Source organism: Panthera onca, chromosome D1 (assembly GCF_046562875.1).
Source record: "Panthera onca isolate mPanOnc1 chromosome D1, mPanOnc1 haplotype 2, whole genome shotgun sequence".
In the NCBI taxonomy this organism is placed as follows: Eukaryota; Metazoa; Chordata; class Mammalia; order Carnivora; family Felidae; genus Panthera; species Panthera onca.
The window spans coordinates 8,468,279-8,489,329 of NC_138348.1; the positions used below are offsets into that span (position 1 = coordinate 8,468,279).

General features: G+C 54.6%; 1 protein-coding gene and 1 long non-coding RNA gene across 3 annotated transcripts; one reads left to right on the forward strand and one right to left on the reverse strand.

Moving 5' to 3' along the window:
• Window positions 1-9,148: 9,148 nt before the first annotated feature.
• Window positions 9,149-12,153, reverse strand: LOC132661915 (phospholipase A and acyltransferase 4-like). Its single transcript, XM_060607019.3, has 2 exons — window positions 11,564-12,153; window positions 9,149-10,322 (listed from the first exon to the last, which is right to left on the reverse strand). Exons 1-2 carry the CDS (start codon window positions 11,927-11,929, stop codon window positions 10,239-10,241), a joined length of 450 nt encoding a protein of 149 aa, XP_060463002.2. The 5' UTR covers window positions 11,930-12,153; the 3' UTR covers window positions 9,149-10,238.
• Window positions 12,154-14,183: 2,030 nt separating this feature from the next.
• LOC144612983 (uncharacterized) lies at window positions 14,184-18,609 on the forward strand. 2 transcript variants are annotated; one of them, XR_013550259.2, is made up of 3 exons: window positions 14,184-15,006; window positions 15,121-15,205; window positions 17,605-18,609. It is a non-coding gene; the product is annotated as an uncharacterized LOC144612983 (long non-coding RNA). The 2 variants fall into 2 exon arrangements; XR_013550260.2 differs by lacking the exon at window positions 17,605-18,609 and adding an exon at window positions 15,696-16,279.
• Window positions 18,610-21,051: the final 2,442 nt, after the last annotated feature.

The window sequence follows — 21,051 nt, forward strand, 5'->3', positions numbered from 1 at the left end:
AAGCCCTGCCTCCTGGTGGTGGAGGAAAGTTATGAAGAGGTGCTCAGGAAGAGCCCGGTGCCCAACCAACCTCTCTTTCCTTCTGGACAACGTTGAGCTGAGCGAGTGTGGACACTTGCCCGGCCCCACCCCTTCAGTCTGTAAATGGTAAAGCTGGCAAAAAGAGGAGGCACCTGCTCGAGGCCTGGTGAATGGGCCGGGACTTCGGTCTGGGTCCCTGATTCCCAGGTCGGGCCTCCGTCTTGTTCAGCTGCTTCCTTTCTTACTATTTCAAAATGCCACGTTAGCCTGCTGGGGCCACACAGTTGCGGCTCAGGGGGGCTCGATGACGGTCTCTAGGCCACGGGCACGTGAGGGGAGGACGGGAGGAGGACCTGAGTGTCTTCTGTCCCCTCCCTTCGCCCTGCACCCCTCTGCTTGACTCCTGCTCCACTCTTCCGGGGGCATCTGAGCTCACGTGATCCTTTAGAGGAACTCACGTTCCTTTGCTTTAGAAGTGAGGAAACCAGCGCCCGGGGACTCCTGGTGACTTCTCCAAAGTCACCCAGGCATGGGCCTGGCCTGTTTCGGAGTTCAAGGCCAGGCAGGTTGGCCCTAGTTCATCCTTACCGATGAGGCCGAGGGCAACGGGGCTGCCTGCTTGGGGCCGGCTCTGAGCCCAGGGCTGAAGTCACCGTCTCCTCTTTGTGAATCTCGGGTGAAATTGTGGGAGCTGGTGCGGCCGCACCTCGTCCACCCTGATTGAGAAGGCCGTGACGGAGAAGCCGCTGCTGGAATGACGTGGTCGGGAGAGACAGGTACCTCGTCAATAACAAACACGATGACAAGTACTCGCCGCTGCCTCCCGGCAAAATCGTCCAGCGGGCGGAGCAGCTGGTGGGCCAGGAGCTGCCCTATTCGCTGCCCTGTGAGAACCGCGAGCACTTTGTGAATGAGCTGCGCTACGGAGTCGCCCGCAGCGATCAGGTGCGTCCCCAGCCTGTGTTCCCGTCCAGGAGCCAGGCCATTCCCTCAGCTGACAGCGGCTGGGTGTCAGGGTGGGCCGGGCTTGGGCGGAGACAGGGGCATGAATAAGACAAAAATAACAGAGACAGAATCCCTGGCCCCAAGGATGTTACAGTCCGGGAGGGGACCAGGGTGTGGAGACCCACAAGCCAGCCCCGCAGACTGATGGTGGGGGGCGGTGACGGCGAAGGACGTGAGTCACGGCCATGAAATGTCAGCTTGTTTGTCAAGCCCTCCCTGGCCACTAGGCCCCGAGACCCTTACCACAGCCCCAGACGCGGGTGTTACCAATCCCACTTTACAGATGGGGAAACTGAGGCTTACCGCGTGTAAGTAGCTAGTCCAAACTCACTCAGCAACTAGGTATTGAGTCTCTCGTCCAGGACAGCCACTGTGCAGAGGCGGGGTTTGCACCCAGAGGTGTTCTGCTCCAAAAGCTCTGGTCTAGCCAGGCTTCGTGCAAGGTCATGCCTGAGGCGAGTCTGATTTTAATTCTTTTGATTAATCTAAAACTGGAAAGTGAGTTGGAGATTGACCAGGAAGTAGAGGGATAAGGAGGACGGGCAGAGGGAATGGTGTGAGCCGCCTCCTTGGAGGTGGGTTTGGGGTTACATAGTTCTTCCAGAAGTCCTGCCTGGGTAGGACAGCGCATTAGTTAATCTTCCCTACTGGCATCCAGGAGCGTTCACACCTCAGGCTGTGCGCTACAGATGCAGGATGGGTGAGGTCTAAGCTCTTCTCTCGGAAAGGAGGAGAAGGCCTCTGGGGGAAGGGGGATGGGCAAGGAGAAGCCTTACCTTCTGGAAATGAGGAGCCCAGGCTGTTAACTGAGGCGCTGTTGGTGGCCTTGGGGCACATCGGGAATGCTTCAGGGTGGCCAGGAGTGACCCTGTTGATGGTCCCTTGCTCCTTTGAGCTGAGGAGGGCTGACCTGCCTCTGTCCAGGAGGGGTGGTGGCAGGGGGTGGGAGAAGAGGGATAGAGACGGGCATCTAGAAGCATCTAGAAGCACACCCGAAGGCTGTGCGGAAGCTTCAACGATCAATCTGGGAGACCCCAACTTTTTGAGAGTGGTTGTCCCCTCTGCCGCGCTTCTGGGAGGTCAGAGCTCAAGAGGGCAGGAGGGACCCACCTCACTTACATCGTGTGTCTCTCGCTCTGGTGCCTCTTTCTGAACTCCTTCCCCTGCAGGTCGCTCATTACCTTGCCTTCCTTTCTCCCTCTCGCTCCTTTCTCCTCCACCGGTCTCACCGACACAGGGACGTGGGCAGGGGGAGGGTCCCCGGGCTCCCACCAGCCACGCTGGGTACACCGACCCTCAGGGATCATGCTCATGGCCCTGTCGCCTCATGGCGTGTTTTCAGAGGATCCGCTTCCTTTCCCAGAGCCCTTTTGCTATCAGTGCACAAGCGAGGCCATCTTATTTCATAAATGCAGAGCTTAGTGCTCCTTGGGAGTCAAGACAGCTGTTCAGCAGATAAATCACGAACACCTTCTGAGTGCCTGGGGGCGGGCTGAGTTCCTGGAACACGGAGGGCAATCCAGACAAGCTCTCTGCCCTCAGAGGGTGGTTTCTCCAGTTTTGTACTTGCTTCGAGGCCAGCCCTGACCTAGAACATCACCCCTGACCTAGAACATCGCCCCTGACCTAGAACATCAGACACTGTCATTCTGTCTTTCCACAGCCACCCCTTGGGGCTTTAGTATGCTGTCAATACCCACCAGGCTAACTTCTTGGTTCGCCTGAGCTTTTAGTATCCGCCCCCCCTCCCTGCTGACGTTTGTTGCCTCTGTGGTTTTGTCAGCGAGGATAAATGCCACAAGGGGCTTTCCTGAGATGCGGGTTCTGGGTGTGTGTTTCCGTGGTCAGGCCCCCCCCTCCCCCCGATGTTGAGCGTGACCCCTTTTCTCTTCCGTTGCAGATCCCTGATGCGGTCAAGACCATACAAGCGGCTCTCCTGGCTGCCACGGTCTTCGTGAGGATTCTGCGGGCCAGAAGCAAGCGGAAACAACAACGAGCTGAACGGAACTGTCCCTCCGGGTATCCGGTGACTATGGAGCAAACGTTGCCTGGCCAGCAGCCGTGGCGTTTGGTCTATTGATTTCATTCTGTTTCGTGACCCTTTAGGCCTGTTTTAGCAAAGCTAAATGAAAGCACAGGAAGATTTCATTTGGGGACATGCAGCCTCATGTAGCATCTATTAAAGACACAACTGGGGGCGCCTGGGTGGCACAGTCGGTTAAGCGTCCGACTTCAGCCAGGTCACGATCTCGCGATCCGTGAGTTCGAGCCCCGCATCAGGCTCTGGGCTGATGGCTCAGAGCCTGGAGCCTGTTTCCGATTCTGTGTCTCCCTCTCTCTCTGCCCCTCCCCCGTTCATGCTCTGTCTCTCTCTGTCCCAAAAATAAATAAAAAACGTTGGAAAAAAAAAAAATTAAAGACACAACTGGCTCTGTTATGGGTTGCATGGTTGTATTCCCCTACAATTCATGTTGAAGGTTTAAACCCCCAATGCGATATATTTGGAAGTGGGCCTTAGGGAAGTGATCAGGATTAGATGAGGTCATGGGGGGTGGGGTCCCCCCCAATGGAGTTATTGACCTTGTAAGAAGAGAGACCAGAGTTCTTTTCACACCTCCAATGTGAGGACACAGTGGGTAGGTGGCCACGGGCAAGCCAAGAAGAAGGTTTTGAGCAGGAACTGGGTCCGCCTGCGCCTCAATCTTGAAATTTTCAGCATCCGGAACTATGAGATGTAAATGTCCTCTGTTGAAGCCCCCCCCCCCCCCCCTGCGGCGAGGTGCGCCCTGGCCATTCACAACTCACAGGAGGCCTGTATTCTTTTTTATGCTGTGAGGACACACGACGGGGAGGGAGGCACACCCACGATGGATAAAAACAGGAACCACGGGCCTGCCAGGGCCTGGGATCTCAGCAGCCGGAATTGCGTCCAAGACTCTCGGCCACGAATGTGACGCCAGGGAGGGAAGGCTCCCCGATCCTGCTGCTCCCGGCTCCTCGCCCTTCCGGGGACCGATTCGTACCGCTGTCTGTGCTCTCCGCATCCTTCCTCTGCCTCGTCGCTTCCACGTCCCCAGCGCTCCTGCTTCCTCTCCACTTGGGCTTGTCGTGCGCAGCAACCCCCTCCCCGCCCCACACTCCTTCCGGGGCTCCTCTTCTCCCATCACCCCAGCTCCACCTCTGCCCACCTCTGCCTGCGAACCGCAACGCGTTCCCAAAAAGAGAGTGCGGGGGCGGGAGGGGGGGGGGCTCTGCGCCCCTCTTGGCTCAGCCTGCTGATTGGCCGCCGCTGGGTCAGGTGATCTCATTAGGCCAATCAGCTCTGCCCGCAGGGGCGGGGTCACCCAGCTCAAAGCTGACCACAGAGTGAATTGACCTGGGAGGGACTGGCCAGAGGCGGTTAGCCCCAGGGGGAGGGGGCGGAGCCAGTGCCCTGGTTGGGGGGCGGGGGGGGGGGGGGGGGCCCTCTGCTGGGAATACAGGTGTTGACCCAGGGGACATTCGTTGACTGGAATGACAGGCTGGCGCTCACATCTCTCCTAAGATCTGATTCCCCAACCCCACTACTCTTTGGAAAATAAAATATTTGATTCCAACTCATTCATTCATTCATTTAAATATTTATTTAGGGGCGCCTGGGTGGCGCAGTCGGTTAAGCGTCCGACTTCAGCCAGGTCACGATCTCGCGGTCCGTGAGTTCGAGCCCCGCGTCAGGCTCTGGGCTGATGGCTCGGAGCCTGGAGCCTGTTTCCGATTCTGTGTCTCCCTCTCTCTCTGCCCCTCCCCCGTTCATGCTCTGTCTCTCTCTGTCCCAAAAATAAATAAAAAACGTTGAAAAAAAAAAAAATTAAAAAAAAAAAATAAATATTTATTTATTTTGAGAGAGAAAGAGAGAGCGTGGGGGGGGGGGGGGGAGGGGCAGAGAGAGAGAGAATCCGGAGCAGGCTCCGCGCTGTCAGAGCAGAGCCCAAAGCCGGGCTTGAACCCACAAACCGCGAGATCATGACCTGAGCTGAAATCAAGAGTCCTCTGCTTAACGGGCTGAGCCCCCCCAGGCGCCCCTTACTTATTGTGATTATGTTTTTCATGTCTCATGACAGATGTCCATTTCATCGTCAGGAGCACTGAGAAAGAAGAAGAAAGGCTCTGTCCCTCCAGCCCCACCTGGCCAGACCCCCTGTCTGTGCTGAGGGCCTACCACGTGAAGAGGAAGGGCAGCCGTGAGGGGCCTCCTGTGGGCCCAGAACCAGTTCTGTGAGCCAGAGCCTGGCCCCCACTATGGCAGATCAGCTGAGCTGTCGCTTTCCTGCACAGTTCTTTGGGTTTCCATTGGTGAATAATGGTAGCCAGGGAAATGTCTGACTGTTAGCCACTTCCCCAGGCCTCCCCCTCGTGGTATAACAAAAGCTGAGCACATCACACACCTCAGTATTGATTAAACACGCGTTCGCCGAGGAGGCACGGAGCCCTTCATCCAGCCTGTTCTGGAAGCAGCATGAACCCACCATTCTGTCACGTGCTGTGCCCACGCCTTGCATGAAAGGCTCACTCAAGGCGGGGTCCTGGTGCCCGCATGGCCAGCATCAGGCAACCAGAAATCCCCGCGCCCCCCCCCCCCCCCCCGGAGGTGGGGCAAGGTCGAGTTTACGAGTCAAGCTTCAGATGCCATCCCTAAAGAGACAGGCTCCAGGCTTCTCTCTCGCACTGTGCTCCTGCCAGGGGCGGGGCGGGTCGAAGTATTTTAGCCAGTTCGCCTCCCACGAATAAGCACTCACTTCACCAACGAGACATCATCGCCAGGCCCTGTTGGGCTGATTACCACGTCCTTAGTTTTTCCAAGGAAAAACCATTTCCAGGATTCAGTGCGCTAGTTCGGAAAACATCGGGTCATCAGACATGAAGACAGTTCATGTGTCCATCTCATTCAGCCAGAATGCCAGCCGGGTGCCCCTGGGCCTCGGTTTCCTCATTAATATCTCCTGGGGAGTTCTTGTTGGGCGGGGCCAAGAGGAGGAGGGGAAACTAGCTTCTCTCTCTTGTTTTTCAGGCAGCTGGAGAATGTGCATCGGGGCTGAGCATGGCCTTTTTCTGGAAAAGTCTCAAGGAAGAGCTGCCCAGAGAGCTTGGCAAACAGCGAGGGTGTAGATTGCAGTCTGAGGATGCCAGCATTCGCCCTGAGGGTCTGGCTGAGCGGAAGGGCCGAGGGGAAACCCACAACCCTGGCCTCCCGGCTCCTTTCCCCTCCAGCCTCTCCCGGAGGGCGGCCACCGAGCCTTCTGACTCCCGTGTGCCTTCCAGAAGCCCCCAGAGCAGGACTGACCCTCCTGCCCTGTAGCGTGCAGGGTGTTCCCTGGGAAACTGGGAAGCTTTCAAGTCTCCCCCCTCCCTCTTCAGCATCCCTCTTTCCTGACTCCCTACTGCCTCCCCACCCTGTTTGTTTCTTTAAAAAAAAATTTTTTTTTTAATCTTTATTTATTTTTGAGAGAGAGACAGCGTGTGAGCAGGGGAGGAGCAGAGAGAGAGGGAGACACAGAATACGAAGCAGGTGAGATCACGAACGGTGAGATCACGACCCGAGTGGAATTGGGACACTCAACCGACTGAGCCACCCAGGCGTGCCGTTGTCTTGTTTTCTTTTAAAGAACACTCTCCTCCCCCTATAACAGCCCTGGTTCAAGGCTACACACCCTCACACACACTCTCACACCAAGATTTACCCGCCCTAAGTCCCGATTCTTCCAGAGAGCTGAAGGCCGCCACAGGACCACTTTTTACTAAGATACCAACGGCTTCAAAAGAGATTGGATGCGAATGCTGTCTGGGAAGGCAAATGCTAAAAACTGAATTCACTGTGGCAAATTCCAGGTACCAGGATAGGCAGAGAGAAACAGACTGGGGTTAGGGGAACTGCCCCAAAACCTGCAGAGAGATGATGGGAAACAGCTCTCCAGGTGACCAGCCACGAGATGGGACAATGGCCCTTCCCCACAGCAGAGGGACTGCCAAGGGTCACTAGGTGCTCTTGGTGCTGCTGTCACCCCGGCAAGCTGTCCCCTCACCCCAGGCAGCACAGGGTCATTCCCCTGGAGGATGGCTCTGTGGTACATCCAGCCGGCTGGCGGTCCTGAGAGTTCCCTTGTCCTCCTATGTCTCCGTCATCCCGGATCCCAACCGCCTTTAGAAAATTCTGGTGATTCTGGTGGAGGCACACAGAGGAAAACACCCAGACATCCACGAGGCCAGAGGGGAAGCAGTGGGGACTTTCATCTGTCCTGCCAGCCTTTCCCCAGCTGTGGGGGGTGACGACGGAGACGCTGGCTTGCAAAAGTGACAGAATGACGTTAAAGGAGAATCCGAGTCATGCCCTGCAGGCTCCAGAATCCTTGTTTCTTCAGCACCCATTCCTCAGTTTTGTTAAACTTTTCTTGGGCTGACACACAGTCGGTGAATATATGCATAGTCTCTAAAGCGAGTTATAGTCCTTAACTACAGTTCTGCTGAGAACAAGGACTGTCCAGAGCGAGTGCAACCATTTTGTCAGCTTATCATATGAAAATAAAGTATGCTTTTGTTAATTATATATATATTTTACATTTTATTGGAATCCGGTTTATGGAAGTCAGTCTAGAGGGTAGGAGCCTGGTCCAGTATAGTTTATTTTATTTTTATTTTTATTTTTTAAATTTTTTGAGACAGAGCGTGTACCAGCAGGGGAAAGGGGCAGATGGAGAGGGAAGGGGAGACAGAGAGAGAGAGAGAGAGAGAGAGAGAATCCCAGGCAGGCTCCACTCTTAGCATGGACACAGGGCTCTATCCCATGACCCCAGGATCATGACCTGAGCCAAAATCAAGAGTCGGACCCTCAACCGACTGAGCCACCTGGGAGCCCCTGGTCCATTATATTTAAAATTTTTTTTCAATGTTTATTTATTTTTGAGCGACAGAGCACAAGTGGGAGAGGGGCAGAGAGAGAAGGAGACACAGAATCCGAAGCGGGCTCCAGGCTCTGAGCTGTCCGCACAGAGCCCGACGCGGGGCTCGAACCCACGAACCGTGAGATCAGAGCTGGAGGAGCTGAAGTTGGATGAAGTTGAATGCTTAACTGACTGAGCCACCCAGGTGCCCCAATGGTCCGTTACATTTTAAAACTTGATGGCAACACGCTTTTTTTGGTTTGGGTTGCAACTTTTTGTCATATCAGTTTTTCTCTCGACTGCAGAGAATAATAATTGTATTCTCCCATGTAGTAGTGAACTTATGAAGTAAACAACTTTTTATTCAGCCCCGGCAGTACACCAGGCATTGTGATGAATGCTGGGGTCCCACTGTAACGAGCTCACACAGTCCTACCTCTTGGGGGTCCTTGCAGTTCTGATAGACGGAGGGATATTAGTAAAGGAACCACGTGGATCAGTGTTCAATCCCCACGGTGACAATTGCCGTAAAGGGCAGATACGTGGACACCCGAGACCACTAACGGGGATATGACTTGGTCACGTAGGCCAAGCCCACCCTGGAAGGGCCTGGAAACTTCCACTGTCCATTTTGGTGCAACAATTGATCCTGACAGGAAACGAGGTCCAGGGAGGCGAGTCTTAGACAACAAGGAGTAAGGAAGCCTCTGCCCCTCTCTCTGGGCCTCCCATTTGGGCCCAGACTCTGTACAGGGCAGTGGGACCCTCTGACCAGAGTGCGGCAGGCATGGACCCTTCTGGAACCCTCGGATGGGGGCAGATAGTCCAGCCTGGCAGTCTGAGCAGGGCCCCCTTTGATAGTAGCAACTGCGTGTTACTCTCTGTTCTTGAACCTTCAACCTTCTGAGAGCCCTGCGTTTTATGGCGGGGGGGGGGATCCTTGTGATTAGCATCAGCCTGGTCTCTGCAGCACGGGGGGATTAAGGAACCCACCAGCTTTCACATCCTTGAAGGGTACAGCCCAGGGGAGGGTGACATCCTTAGTGCTCAAGCCAGAGGGGGAGTGGCTGCGGTGACCACCATGGAGTGGCCATTCATCAGGGTCACCGGCGGCAGAGGCTGGCTGAGGAAGCGAGAGACCATGGAGCTTCTGAGACCGCACCGAGGGCTTGCTGGGAAGTAAAGGAGGGATACTCAGAGGAGATTAATTTTTTTTTTTTTAGAGAGTTTATTTTTTAGAGACTTTTTAGATTCACGGCAAGATTGAGAAGAAGGTAAAGATTTCACATACACCCCTTGTTCTCCCCCAGGCACAGCCTCTCCCACCATCAACATCCCTCCCCAGAGGACCCGTGTGGGTTACAACGGACGAACGGCATTGACACACCGCAATCCCTCCAAATCCACACTTTACCTTTGGGTTCACCCTTGGTGTTGTGCATTCTATGGGTTTGGATGAACGTGTAATGATATGTACCCGTCGCTATGGTCTCATTCAGAGTTTCACTGCCCTAAAGATTGAGGTGGCGAATTTTCACCATTCAACCCACGGGCAGCTTGAGCCATGGCAACGTCGGCATGGAAAGTTAACATACTTCCGTCTGGCAGTCCCAGGTGGGTGAAGACTAGGCCCTGGGGTTGAAAAGGAAAACTGAAAGGAAGGCTGGATGAAGAAGTTACTCGGAAAGGTGTTGGGAAATGTTTACGCACCAGGTGGTGCGGCTGTGCCAGGACATAACTGAGTTGTTGGGGCACTTTTGCACCCCGACAATAAAATGAACGATGTCTCGTGACAACAATGGTGAGTCTCCATGGAGCGATGTAGAGTCTCCATGGAGCGATGTAGCGTCTACATGGAGTGATGTAGACCCCCGTTGAATATCTGCTGGTTACCAGACATCAGGAGTCTTCTCCACATCACCTTGCCTTATGTAATCCTTATCCCCGTCCCAGAGAAGGGGGACTGAAGCTCTGGGAGTCCAGAGATTTTCTCAAGGTCACTCAGCTAGAAATTGCGGGGAGAACCCAACAGGTGTCGAAGTAATGTTCCTTCCTTCCTTTCTGGTTCAGAAGTCTGCAAAAATATAGTGGAAGTCCTTCCTGAAGATACATTTACTTGATTCGTTGGTCTTGGCACAATTAGCCCATCCTTCAGCCAGTGAGAGAGGGAGAGGGAGAGACAGAACGACAGGTTGCCGGAGGTTGAGGGTCCGGTAGACAGAGGAGCCATGGGGTGTCTCCACTGGTCTCTGCAGCTGAAGGATTTGGGGCTCCTTCGGGCTGTCATTGCTTTTGGGATCATGTCTTCACAAGCGAGTAGCCAACCATGCCCAGAATGCTGAGTCCCAGGGACACCCCTCCTCCAATCAGGGTATGTTCCACCTGAAAGTGAATAGCCCATGTTCAACATCCATCGCAAAGGCAGGCCAGTTCTCCCTCCCTTCCAAGGGCCTGGAGTCTCCTCATCCTCCTGCCCTCTGAGCTGGCCAGCCCAGGAAGATGCTGGATGAGTCAGAGGGGCCCCGGGAGATGGGGTTGTGAACACTTCTTACTGGTGAGCTTGTCAGGGTTTGTCCTGACACCTGGCAGGATGGGCGGATGGGATCCTTTCGTGTGAGCGTGCTGGGTGAGGACATTTGTTCCTGACTCTGAGTGGGGAGGGAGGAGGCTTTGTGCCTGGTTTCCCAGAGCCCGGGCTCTGGGGCTGAGCCTGGGAACGGCTCTGCAGTCGGGGCTACACCCCTGCGGAGGGAGGGCTGTGCCAAAAGCTGAGGAGAGACTTCAGGAGACTAGGGCCACGGGCAGCGTACTTCGGGTTCACTGTGCATGGTTGCCAAGTGCAGCCTGGAAACTTCTATGCCCAGCCCCACCTCGGCCCTGAACGCCAGGCTCCTAGGTCCACCTGTGACTCAACATCTCCACCTGGAGGTCTAACTGGCCACCCACCACCACATCCAAATTCTGGATTTCCCTTCTCAAACCTGCTCCTCCCGTCCTTATCCTCGTCTCATCCAGGGGCCCCCGTCCACCCAATCAACTGGGCCTGGAGCCCCGGAGGTGCCGCTGTACGATGGAAGGGAGCAGAGACTCCAGAGAAGGACTGCTGGGGTTCGAATCCCACCTCTGCCACTTATCAGCTGTGTGTTTTGAGACAACAAACGCGGAAGACTGAAGGGGTGGGGGTAGACCCTGTGCCCCAGGTCTTACATAGACAGATGCTTGAGCCATTACATAGGCCCGTGGACCTTGAGCACACCCCCTGCCTGTGTGCTCTTTTTCGGAGACGAGTCACGGTGCTGGGTTGGCCCAGACTCTTCCTGACGACCTGTGGGGGCATCACGATCTACCTTTAGAGGCAGAGGATCCTAGAAGGTCAGACTGGCAGGCCTCCAGAGGTCCTCCATCCAACTCCTCCTACACATGGGGAAACTGAGGACCAGAGAGACAGCGACGTGTCCAAAGACCCTCAGCGGATCAGAAGCGGATCCGAGATTTGAGCTCGGACGGCCCGACTCCCAGCCGGTGGGTCGTGGTGAGGCTCCCCTCTGGCCACACAGCCTGGTCACCCCCAGCCCTGCAGCAGACCTCCAGGGGGAGAGGGCTGGCCCCAAAGAGGGTCTTACCTGCCTGCTGTGGGGCACACCGTATCTCAGATCGGTGACAAAATGCTCACAGTTCTTGCCCAGAAGCCTGTACTCCATCTCCTCACCAATCTTCTTCTTCGCAGAATAGATGATCACGTTCACAGGCCGTGGTTTGTACTTGTGGTCCAAGCGGTTGTTGACCCTATAGCGGCAGTGCCCCACCACGTCCCGCAGGAGCTCTAGTCTCACCACCGCCTTGCTGCTCAGAACGGAGCAGATGATGGAGAAGCCGGCCCCCAGGAGGTCACCTGGAGTCGGAGACACGTCACGGGGAGCCGCTGGGGAAGCCAAGACCGAGGCAGAGAAGGGGCGGGGCGAGGAAGAAGGCCGAGGGGAGCACCCCATCGAGGTGTTGGTGTTTGTCTTTTCACAGATGGGACCGGAGGGGCCCCAGATTTGGTTCTTTTTACTTCACAAGCTGTGGGTATTTTTTTCAAGACACTGAATGTCACGGCTGCTTGTGCCAGTGTCATCGTATCCCATTACACGGATATATATCGGCTATCTGACCAAGCCCTGGTTGCTGAGCATTGAGGTTGTTCAAAAATCTCGCCATTATAGACAATGATAGTCAAACGTTTATAATTCATCTTTGCGCCCTTGTACATTTCTGAAAGAGATCAAGTTTATCTTAGCACCCACTGCGAGGCACACACTGTGCGACTTTTCAGATATTACTTACTACTCCCCTTTTTAACTTTTAAGGTGATGATCTCCATTTGACAACCAATATTGGTGTCGGGCCAGGTCATCCAGAGGATATGACCACCGCTGACCCGTGACCTGGACGGCAGCGGTCAGAGGCTCCCCACTCCCTCCCTGTCCTTGGAACGTGCATTCTGCTTGCCTTCCTGCTCCCAGACCCATGGGACCCCGCTCGATTACTCAAACAGGACGGGCATGTTCAAGCGCTGCTCAGGAAGAAACCAACTCAGGTTTCCCCGGTTAAGCTTTTTTCTCAGTTCCTCTCGTTATGTTTTTTTGGGTTTTTTTTTTTTTTTTTGGAATTTTAAAAAATCTTTGTTTATTTTTGTGAGGTGGGGGGAGGGGCAGAGAGAGAGAGAGAGAGAGAGAGAGAGAAGGAGACACAGAATCCGAAGCAGGCTCCAGGCTCTGAGTGGTCAGCGTAGAGCCCGACGCGGGGCTCGAACCCACGAACCGCGAGACCGTGACCTGAGCCGAAGTCGGGCGCTCAACCGACTGAGCCACCCGGCCGCCCCTGGTTGCTCTCATTATGTTAAAAAATATTTTGGAAATTATATTTCCAGAGACCCGTAGCTTGGCCTGAGGATCTCCCCACTCCCTTGCCGATACTCATCACCGGGTCAGAGCCTGGAATGGGAAGGAAGTCCTAGCCCCCGTGGGGGCCTCAGCCTTCTGTCTCTTTTAGAGGTTTCTCCACGACTGGGGGCTGGAAGCTTGGAAAAAAGGACCCCGTGGAATGGGAGAGTGGAGATTTATTCAGCGCGTGTGTATTATTTCTTATGTACGTGTGTGCCCGCATCGCACGGGGGTGCATGGGCACACGTGTGTGTGTGCACATGTCATATGCACGTGTGTTGCGTGTTCTGTGTATATGCACATCTCTGGGTGTGTTGTATGTGTTGGGTTTGTAGATTCGTGTTGGGTATGCTCGTGTAAAAACACCGAGGGCGTGAACGCCCACGTGCAGGGGAATTGTGCGCGCGCTCCTGAGAGTGTGGACGTCACAAGCTGCGTGTAAAACCCCTTCACTGGGGTGTAAAACCCCCCCACGCCCGGGTGGCTAAGTGGGTGGAGTGTCGACTCTTGATTTCGGCTCAGGTCATGATCCCAGGGTCGTGGGATCGAGCCCCACGTCAGGTTCCATGCTGAGCACAGAGCCTGCTTGGGATTCTCTCCCTTTCTCTCTCTTTCTCCCCTGCTCCTGTCTGAGCTCTCTCTCTCTCTCTCTCTCTCAAAAGAAACAAAAGAGAAGAAACATTAAGAAATCGTTAAAACAAACAAAAAACCAAACAAAACCCCTTCACTGAGGCTGAGAGCCCCACACCCTCCCCAGCCAAGTCGGGCAGGTGAGTCACCGGCTTCTCAGACTGGCCCTCAAGTCCTTGTCACACCTCTTGGCTCTGATAGTCCATGGCCACACCAGGCATCTGCTTTCCTCCCCCTCCTCGCCTCTTTCCTGCCCTTCAGCGTCCCGCCCCCCCGGGTGCCACAGCTTCTGAGTTGAGAATTTTTCAGTTGGTCTCCCTTTCTATGCCTTGATCTTAGCAAACGACAGCCCCCTATCTCTCATTCCAGGTCATCCGATCGGAGCCCCGGGGTCAGTTTACCTTCACCATCTTTTTCTTGCCAATATCCAGCAACCAACGCTGACCTTGGAAGTCTCTCCCGACTTCGCTTCCTCGTCCATCTCCTACCCTCCGATTTGGTTCAGGGCAGCCGCTGTCCCTGCCTCTGAGGTCCTCATAGCCTCCTTTTTTCCTTTGTCTTTTTAAATTTTATTTATTTTAAGTAATCTCTTTTTTTTTTAAATGTTTACTTATTTTTGAGAGAGAGACAGTGCGAGCAGGAGAGAGGCAGGGGGAGAGGGAGACACAGAACCCGAAGCAGGCTCCGGGCTCCGAGCCATCAGACAGAGCCCGACGCGGGGCTCGAACTCACGCACCGTGAGATCATGACCTGAGCCGAAGTTGGACGCTCAACGGACTGAGTCACTCAGGCGCCCCTATTTTAAGTAATCTCTACACACAACATGGGGCTCAAACTCACGACCCCGAGGTCAAGAGTCACGTGCTCCTCTGAAGGAACCAGCCAGGCTCCCCCCGAACCTCGCAGCCTCTTGACTGTCCCCGTCCCTGCTACCCCACATCCAGTCTCCCCAAGGCCCACTGTGGCCTTCCCAAAGGGCACATGTGGCCTCAGGGCAAAGGGCATGCCCTTTGGACAGCGGCTCCCAGGCCCTCCTGAGCAGCCCTTCCTTGCCCTCTGCCCCCCCTCCAGGATGAATGAATGGCTGTGTCTGCCTCCCATCACCTCCCCTCCCCCCCTCCTCCCCTTCGCCCCGCACACCAGACACCCCTCTCCGAGAAGCTGCCCCCCAGGGCCCCAGCCTGGCTCGGCTGCCACTCCTGGGGTCCCCAGGCCCCTAGGACATCCCCCTCCCTCTGCATGGATCATGTCTTGCTGGCATCCTCTGTGCCTGTCTGCACCCCCCCCCCCCCGGGGCGGGATCCTGTATGCTGCCCCTCCCCCCTTCACCTCCAGGATCCGGTGAAGGGCCTGGCATGCCATGGGGGCAAAGGAAGTCTCCATGGGAGAGGGGCTGGAGGATCAGCGGGGCCTACTCCCCTCTCTCAGCCAGGGCGGGGCAGGGCCAGGGATGGTCACCATGTTGGAATCAAAAGGGGATTTTTCACTCCGAGATTAAATATCTAAATAAGGTAGGGCCCAGAAACTGTCCACGGTAGCTGGTGGCAGATCAAATGTGACCTGGGGCCCTGCCCGAATAAGGAGACAGTTGCCCAGGCAATAGGGCCAGGATTTTGTGTTGGCAGGGCTGACAGGACGGGAGATCCAGAGCCAGGAAAGCTGACATTCAGGACACATGCCCGGGAGAGAGGGAAGGACAGAGCTGAGCAGGTACCGAGCGAGCTCGGAGGCTGGCGGGGTGGGGATCCACTCACTTCCCAAGTCCTCTGCCTATGCACCCCACCCGGCGGCAAAGCCCCCAGCCACCCACCCACGGCTCTTCCACGGGAGGCCCCTGGGCCCCACCCTGTGCCAGACGGGAGCCTCAGCCCCAAGCCCTCACCGTCCTGCAGGGCAAGGGACTTTTCAACAACAAAGAGTTTTCCATAAACGCCTTTTAAAGCCTTTCTGAGGTCTGGGGTTAACTGTGCCCAAGGCCAGACTGAGGCCTTTATCGGAGGAGGCCCCCTCCTGCTGTAGAGCCACCAACAGAAAGTTCCAGGGAGCTTACCTGAGCCATGGCCACAGCTCATGGCTGGTGGTGTTTGCCACTGGTGAGCCGGCTGTTGCACCAAAGTTGAGTTTTGCTTTCGCTTTCCTTTTGACATCATTTAGAAACTGCTCAATGCTAAACTTTTTTTTTTTTTTTTTTTTTTTTAAGAGAGACTAAACATTTCCTCTAAAGGGAAAGCCAGGAATCACTTACCCCAAAATCATGGAATCACTGTGGCTCGTTATTGAACCCAGGTCTGATCTGCTCGCTGCACGAGAGAGACAAGAGTGTTGGGACAAGGAAAGTGATTTTATTCGAGAGAGTCAGCTAACCCAGAACACGGCCTTCTGACGTCCCAATAAACCACCCTCCTGTGTCGGTGCAGGCAGGGGTTTTACAGGAGAGACGTGAAGAGAGAAACCAGCTCATACAAGCGCTCGAGCAGTCAGATGTCTTCAATTAATGGGGGCCAGGCTCAGGTTCCCTAAGAAACTTCAAACAGAATTGATTACTAAAAGCTTCTCATGGGTTTCGGGAGTGACAGGCCAGAATGTGCTGATTATTTTGCGCAACGTGTTTTGTCTTAATGCAGTCATCCCAGTAAAATCTGATGGTCAGGGGCGCCTGGGTGGCTCAAGTCGCTTAAACTTCTGACTTCCGCTCAGGTCACGATCTCCCCGTGAGTGAGTTCGAGGCCCGCGTCGGGCCCTGTGCCGACAGCTCAGAGCCTGGGTCCTGTCTTGGAATCTGTGTCTCCCTCTCTCTCTGCCCCTCCCCCACTCACACTCTGTGTCTCTCTCTCTCTCAAAAATAAACATTAGAAAATTTTTTTTTGTTAAATAAAACAAAAATTCAAAGGTCAGCTAATTTCCCTTCAGGCTTACAGTACAGTGTGCAAGCAGGTGTAACGCGGCATAACGAGGGAGGGAGAAGGGTTCAAGGCAAAATGAATTCAAGATGGAGTTAGTCTTGCTGTAGCTTCAAAGCCCCCTGGAGGCGGTCGGTCAGCTGCCAGCAGCCCCGAGGGGCGCATTTTCACCCGGCAATGCCCAAAAGTGGCAAAGGAAGATGGTTCTCATCACTGGTCTCTTTTTTCTCCTGGGAGTCAAAGCTTTCCCACGATCCCCTGCCTGTCTCGCTCCCACGCCTTCACTCCCCAGCACTGGGTCCTAAACCAGTTGTGGGCTTCCTTGGATCCGAGGCAGGGCTCTTGCTGCCCAGTGAACCGCAGGGCCCTGTGAGCCTGGGGTAAGGCCAGGGGCAGTGTGTGTGTGTGTGTGTGGGGGGGGGGGGTGGGGAGATGGCCACTGGCGAGGCCACCTCTACAGAAGAAGCCCTCACTCACCTCCTTCCCATCCGCTCTCACAACAGCTTTGTTATAAGGCCACACAGAGGCTGGAGGGAACCAGGCTGGTTCCCTATAGGATCTGGCAGGAAAAGTGGGGGCAGTTGACTCAGTGACCGGCAGAGAATGTAACAGACTTGCCGACGTGATGCGGACAGAGCCCCCATCGGAAGGAGCTTATGCCTCAGGGGCTCAGGGAGGGCACTGCCTCTGCCAACATGACCCCCTGCCCCCTGGTTCTCATGACTAGACCTTCTGACGGTCCAAGGTCTATTGGCTCCTTTGGCCTTGGCCCCAGAACGGCACCACCCATTCTGCTTCCAAGTGAACTTCATTTGTAAAAGGAGCCGAAGAGACTGGAGGGGCCAAGGGCAGGCTGCCCCACGACGGGCCACCTTGGCTTGAAGGTTATTTTTCAGTTAAAGGCAATCAGATTTGGCAACAGATTCAGGAAAAGCATTTGTCCTCTCGCACAAATGCCGAAAGGAATTTAGACGGGAGGCTTGCTCTGGGAAGAGAGCTGTCACCACAGATAACTACATTATGCCATGAACCGGGTATAATAAACAGGGAGGAGCCAGCAAGGGCTGTTTGATTAAAGTCCTCTGTGTCTCACCGTCTCTGGGTGGCCTGGCAATTATTTGCTGACCAAATAGTTGTGGATTCCCTGTAGGTACGAAGCTAACGTTGATTTTCTCTTGTTAATCTGTCTCATCTCCATTTAATTTCCAGTCCAGCTCAAAGGATCTTGAAAGGGCAGGGGAAAGCCTTCCTCCCTGATAAGTCATGACCATTCACGTCCCTGCACTGAGGTCACGTTCAAATTGAAAAAAGAAGAAGGAAAAAAACCCCACAAAAACCAAAGTAAGTCGCAAGCAAGGTCTTGTCTCTTTCAAGCGGTGTCACTTTGGGCAATCGCCTCTCTCTCCCGGTCTCAGTTACCTCCTCTTTAAGACGGAGGGCTTCGTCTTGGTCAGGCTAGAGGCTGTGAGTCTGCGGATCTGGAGCCTCTGGAGGGATGGTGACTCTGGTCATTGCTGACCCAGCTGGAGCCACCTCTGTCCCTGGACTTCAGTTGCTGAGGCCTGTCTCCAGGTTCAAAGTTGGTGGGTGGTTTCGGCAGGTGGTCTGTTAGATGGTCTGTGCCTCTGCCCCCAGCGGCTCCTCCCGTGCTTACCCATCAGGGGGACTTGCCGCCGGCCACATCCCTCCTGCCTTTCTTCCTCCAGGGCTCTGCTATCAGGTCTGATCAGGACCCGAGCAGTTCTTGGCACTGACGCGGCCTGACAAATGTTCAGCGAGGCCTGGGAGGTATTCCACGGGTTTGCTGCCCAGCCCGGATATTTCTAGGGTCTTTCCTCATTCTAGCCGGTAAGAGATCAGAGCATGAATCTCCCACGAGAACCCGCGGAGCAGGGTTGGGGGGGCAAGGCAGCGGGGGCAAAAGGGAGGCCGTGCTGGCTGTCCAGGTTGGGGAGCAAAGGCCAAAGATTATCTCAGCGTCGAACTCGGAGATGACTAAAGTGCGCGATGCCCGGCACGCGGTGTAACCTCGCCTTGCACCTTTATTCAGCAGGGACCCACTGAGCTCCTCCTGTGTGCCAAGCACCGCTGTAGGCACGCGCCCGTGATCAAAGTCAGGCGATAACGAATCTGTGCCACCGTGGCTCTGACTTTCTCATTGGAGAGACTGGACGAAGGTGTAGTGAGGGAGGTATTACGTTAGATGGCCACACGCTGAGCCAAATGAAGAAGAGGATGGGGCTGGGGCTGAGGGGGAGGTGCCATCTTAGGTAGTGTGGGGGGGGCGGACAGCCTCCCTGAGTCATGAACTCAAGGAAGCAGGAAGCGAGCCCTTCGCGTGTATGTACACGCAGAGTGTCCCGGGCAGTGCGGCAGCTATTGCAAAGGCCCTGTGGCCACACGTGTCTGCCAGGGTATCCGGAGCCAGGGAGCGGGTCACAGGAGAGGACAGCCAAGAGGTACGGTGAGCCCTGTTTACATGGGGCGGCGCTGCCTCCCTAAGGGCGTTGAGTCTTACTCTGAATGAGATGGGATCCGCTGGAGGGTCGCGGCACGGCAGGGATGCGACCTGATTCGGGTAGTTTTTAGAGACTCCCTCTGAATCCTGTGTTGAGAATAGCCCGCGGGGTCCCGGGTAGAAGCAGCGAGAGCAGCCTGTAGTATTCTGGGCAATAGACCAGCGAGAAGTGATTGGATTCTTCATACATGTCGAAGGTGCAGTTTGCTAGGGCTGCCGTAGCAAATACCACAGACTAGGTGGCTTCAATGAGAGAATTTTATCTTCTCGTGATTCCGGAGGCTGGAAGTTCAAGACCAAGGTGTCCACGGGGTTGGTGTCTTCTGAAGCCTCGTGGCTTGAAGATGGATGCTTTCTACCTGGAGCTTCACACGGTCTCCCTTCTGTGCATGTCTATGTCCTAATCTCTTTTCTCATAAGGACACCAGTCGGGTTAGGACCCACCCATAGGCCCTCATTGTAACTTCATTACCCCCTTAAATACCCCATCTCCGAATACATTGTGAAGTGTTGAAGGTTAGGATTTCCACACATGAATTTGGGGGGGACAAACCAGAATATTCAACCTATGACATTTACCTTCTGGCAAAGCAATGTAATCCAGGTTTGGCTTCTACTTTCCCTGTCCCTCCCCTGGAATCTGCCATTTTTCCAGGCAGCCTGGTGCCTTTTAATGGATAATGGTATGTAGAAAGCAAAATTGGATCATTTAAGTAGCTTGAATTTAATCCTGTACCTTTTTTCTTAAATTATTTTTACTGTTTATTCATTAAAATTTTTTTAAATGTTTATTTGAGTGAGAGAAAAAGAGAGAGACAGAGAGAGAGAGAGAGAGAGAGAGAGAGCGCCAGAGACAGAGTGTGAGCAGGGGAGGGGCAGAGAGAGAGGAAGACACAGAATCCAAAGCGGGCTCCAGGCTCTGAGCTGTCAGCACAGAGCCCGGCACGGGGCTCGAACTCACGAACCGCAAGATGATAGATAACCTGAGCCGAAGTCAGATGCTTAACCGACTGAGCCACCCAAGGGCCCCTGGTTTTCATTTTTTTTTTTTTGAGAGAGAGACAGAGTGTGAGTGGGGGAGGGTCAGAGAGCAAGGGAGACACAGATCTGAAGCAGGCTCCAGGCTCCGAGCTGTCAGCACAGAGCCCGACACGGGGCTCAAACCGTGAACCTCTAGATCATGACCTGAGCCGAAGTTGGATGCTTAACCAACTGAGCCACCCAGGTGTCCCAGGTCCTATATCTTGGGGCCAAAAACCTCCTGATGGGGACATAGAGCACGTCTCTCTGAAACAGTGTAACACGCTTCGCTGTCAGGATATTCCTCCGGGGAATCAGGGTGCCTTCCAGTCTGTATCCCTTTCCCTACTGCCAACATATAAGCTGGGATTTGCAGTTACTTAATGGATGAGGAAGACGGGCTCCTTCTGGGGGTGACTGTGGGAGCACAGCACTAAGGTCCCATTAATTTTTGTCTCCCAGACAGTCAGCTCTTAGTGATGGGGGTCCTGAGGCTGGAGAGGGAATCAGAGGAAGGGAATCCCCGTGTCATGTGGCCATGGACGCAGTAGGCAGGAGGACCATGTTAGGTCCTGAGAAGAGGGAGGGAGAAAAATAGCTAATTCCCACTTCTCCTGGGTTATACCTGCTGCTCTGACCCACTGAATGTGCTCGCCCGTGAGGCATGTGTATTCACATGCACAAACACAAAAAATAACGCTTGCACACACATAGAAAACCAGCAGGCACACGATACACACACATACCCCTGGACAAACGCTTCTCCTCCTCATCTCTCTGGGGGCATTTCCCCGGGCTCCAGCCCCTGACTCTACCCCGCTGTCCCTGGCTGGATTCACCCCGGAATATCAGAGCCTCGTGGGGGAAGTTACGGCTCAGTCTACACATCCTCCTTCCTTGTCTGGTTTGTTTGTCCGAGGCAGCCCCAAAGCCTGGAGGCTAGGTTGCAATTTTTACCCTGGTTAAGATCATTGCAGGGTGGTCCACGTGGCCTCTCCAGGCAGGGAAACAGTTTTCTATTTGAACAGCAGCCTTGAGTTTCGAATGGAAATTGACGTCAGTACTATGTTCTGATGAGCCAATTAGCCTGTCCTTGTGGAAATAAGACATTATATACG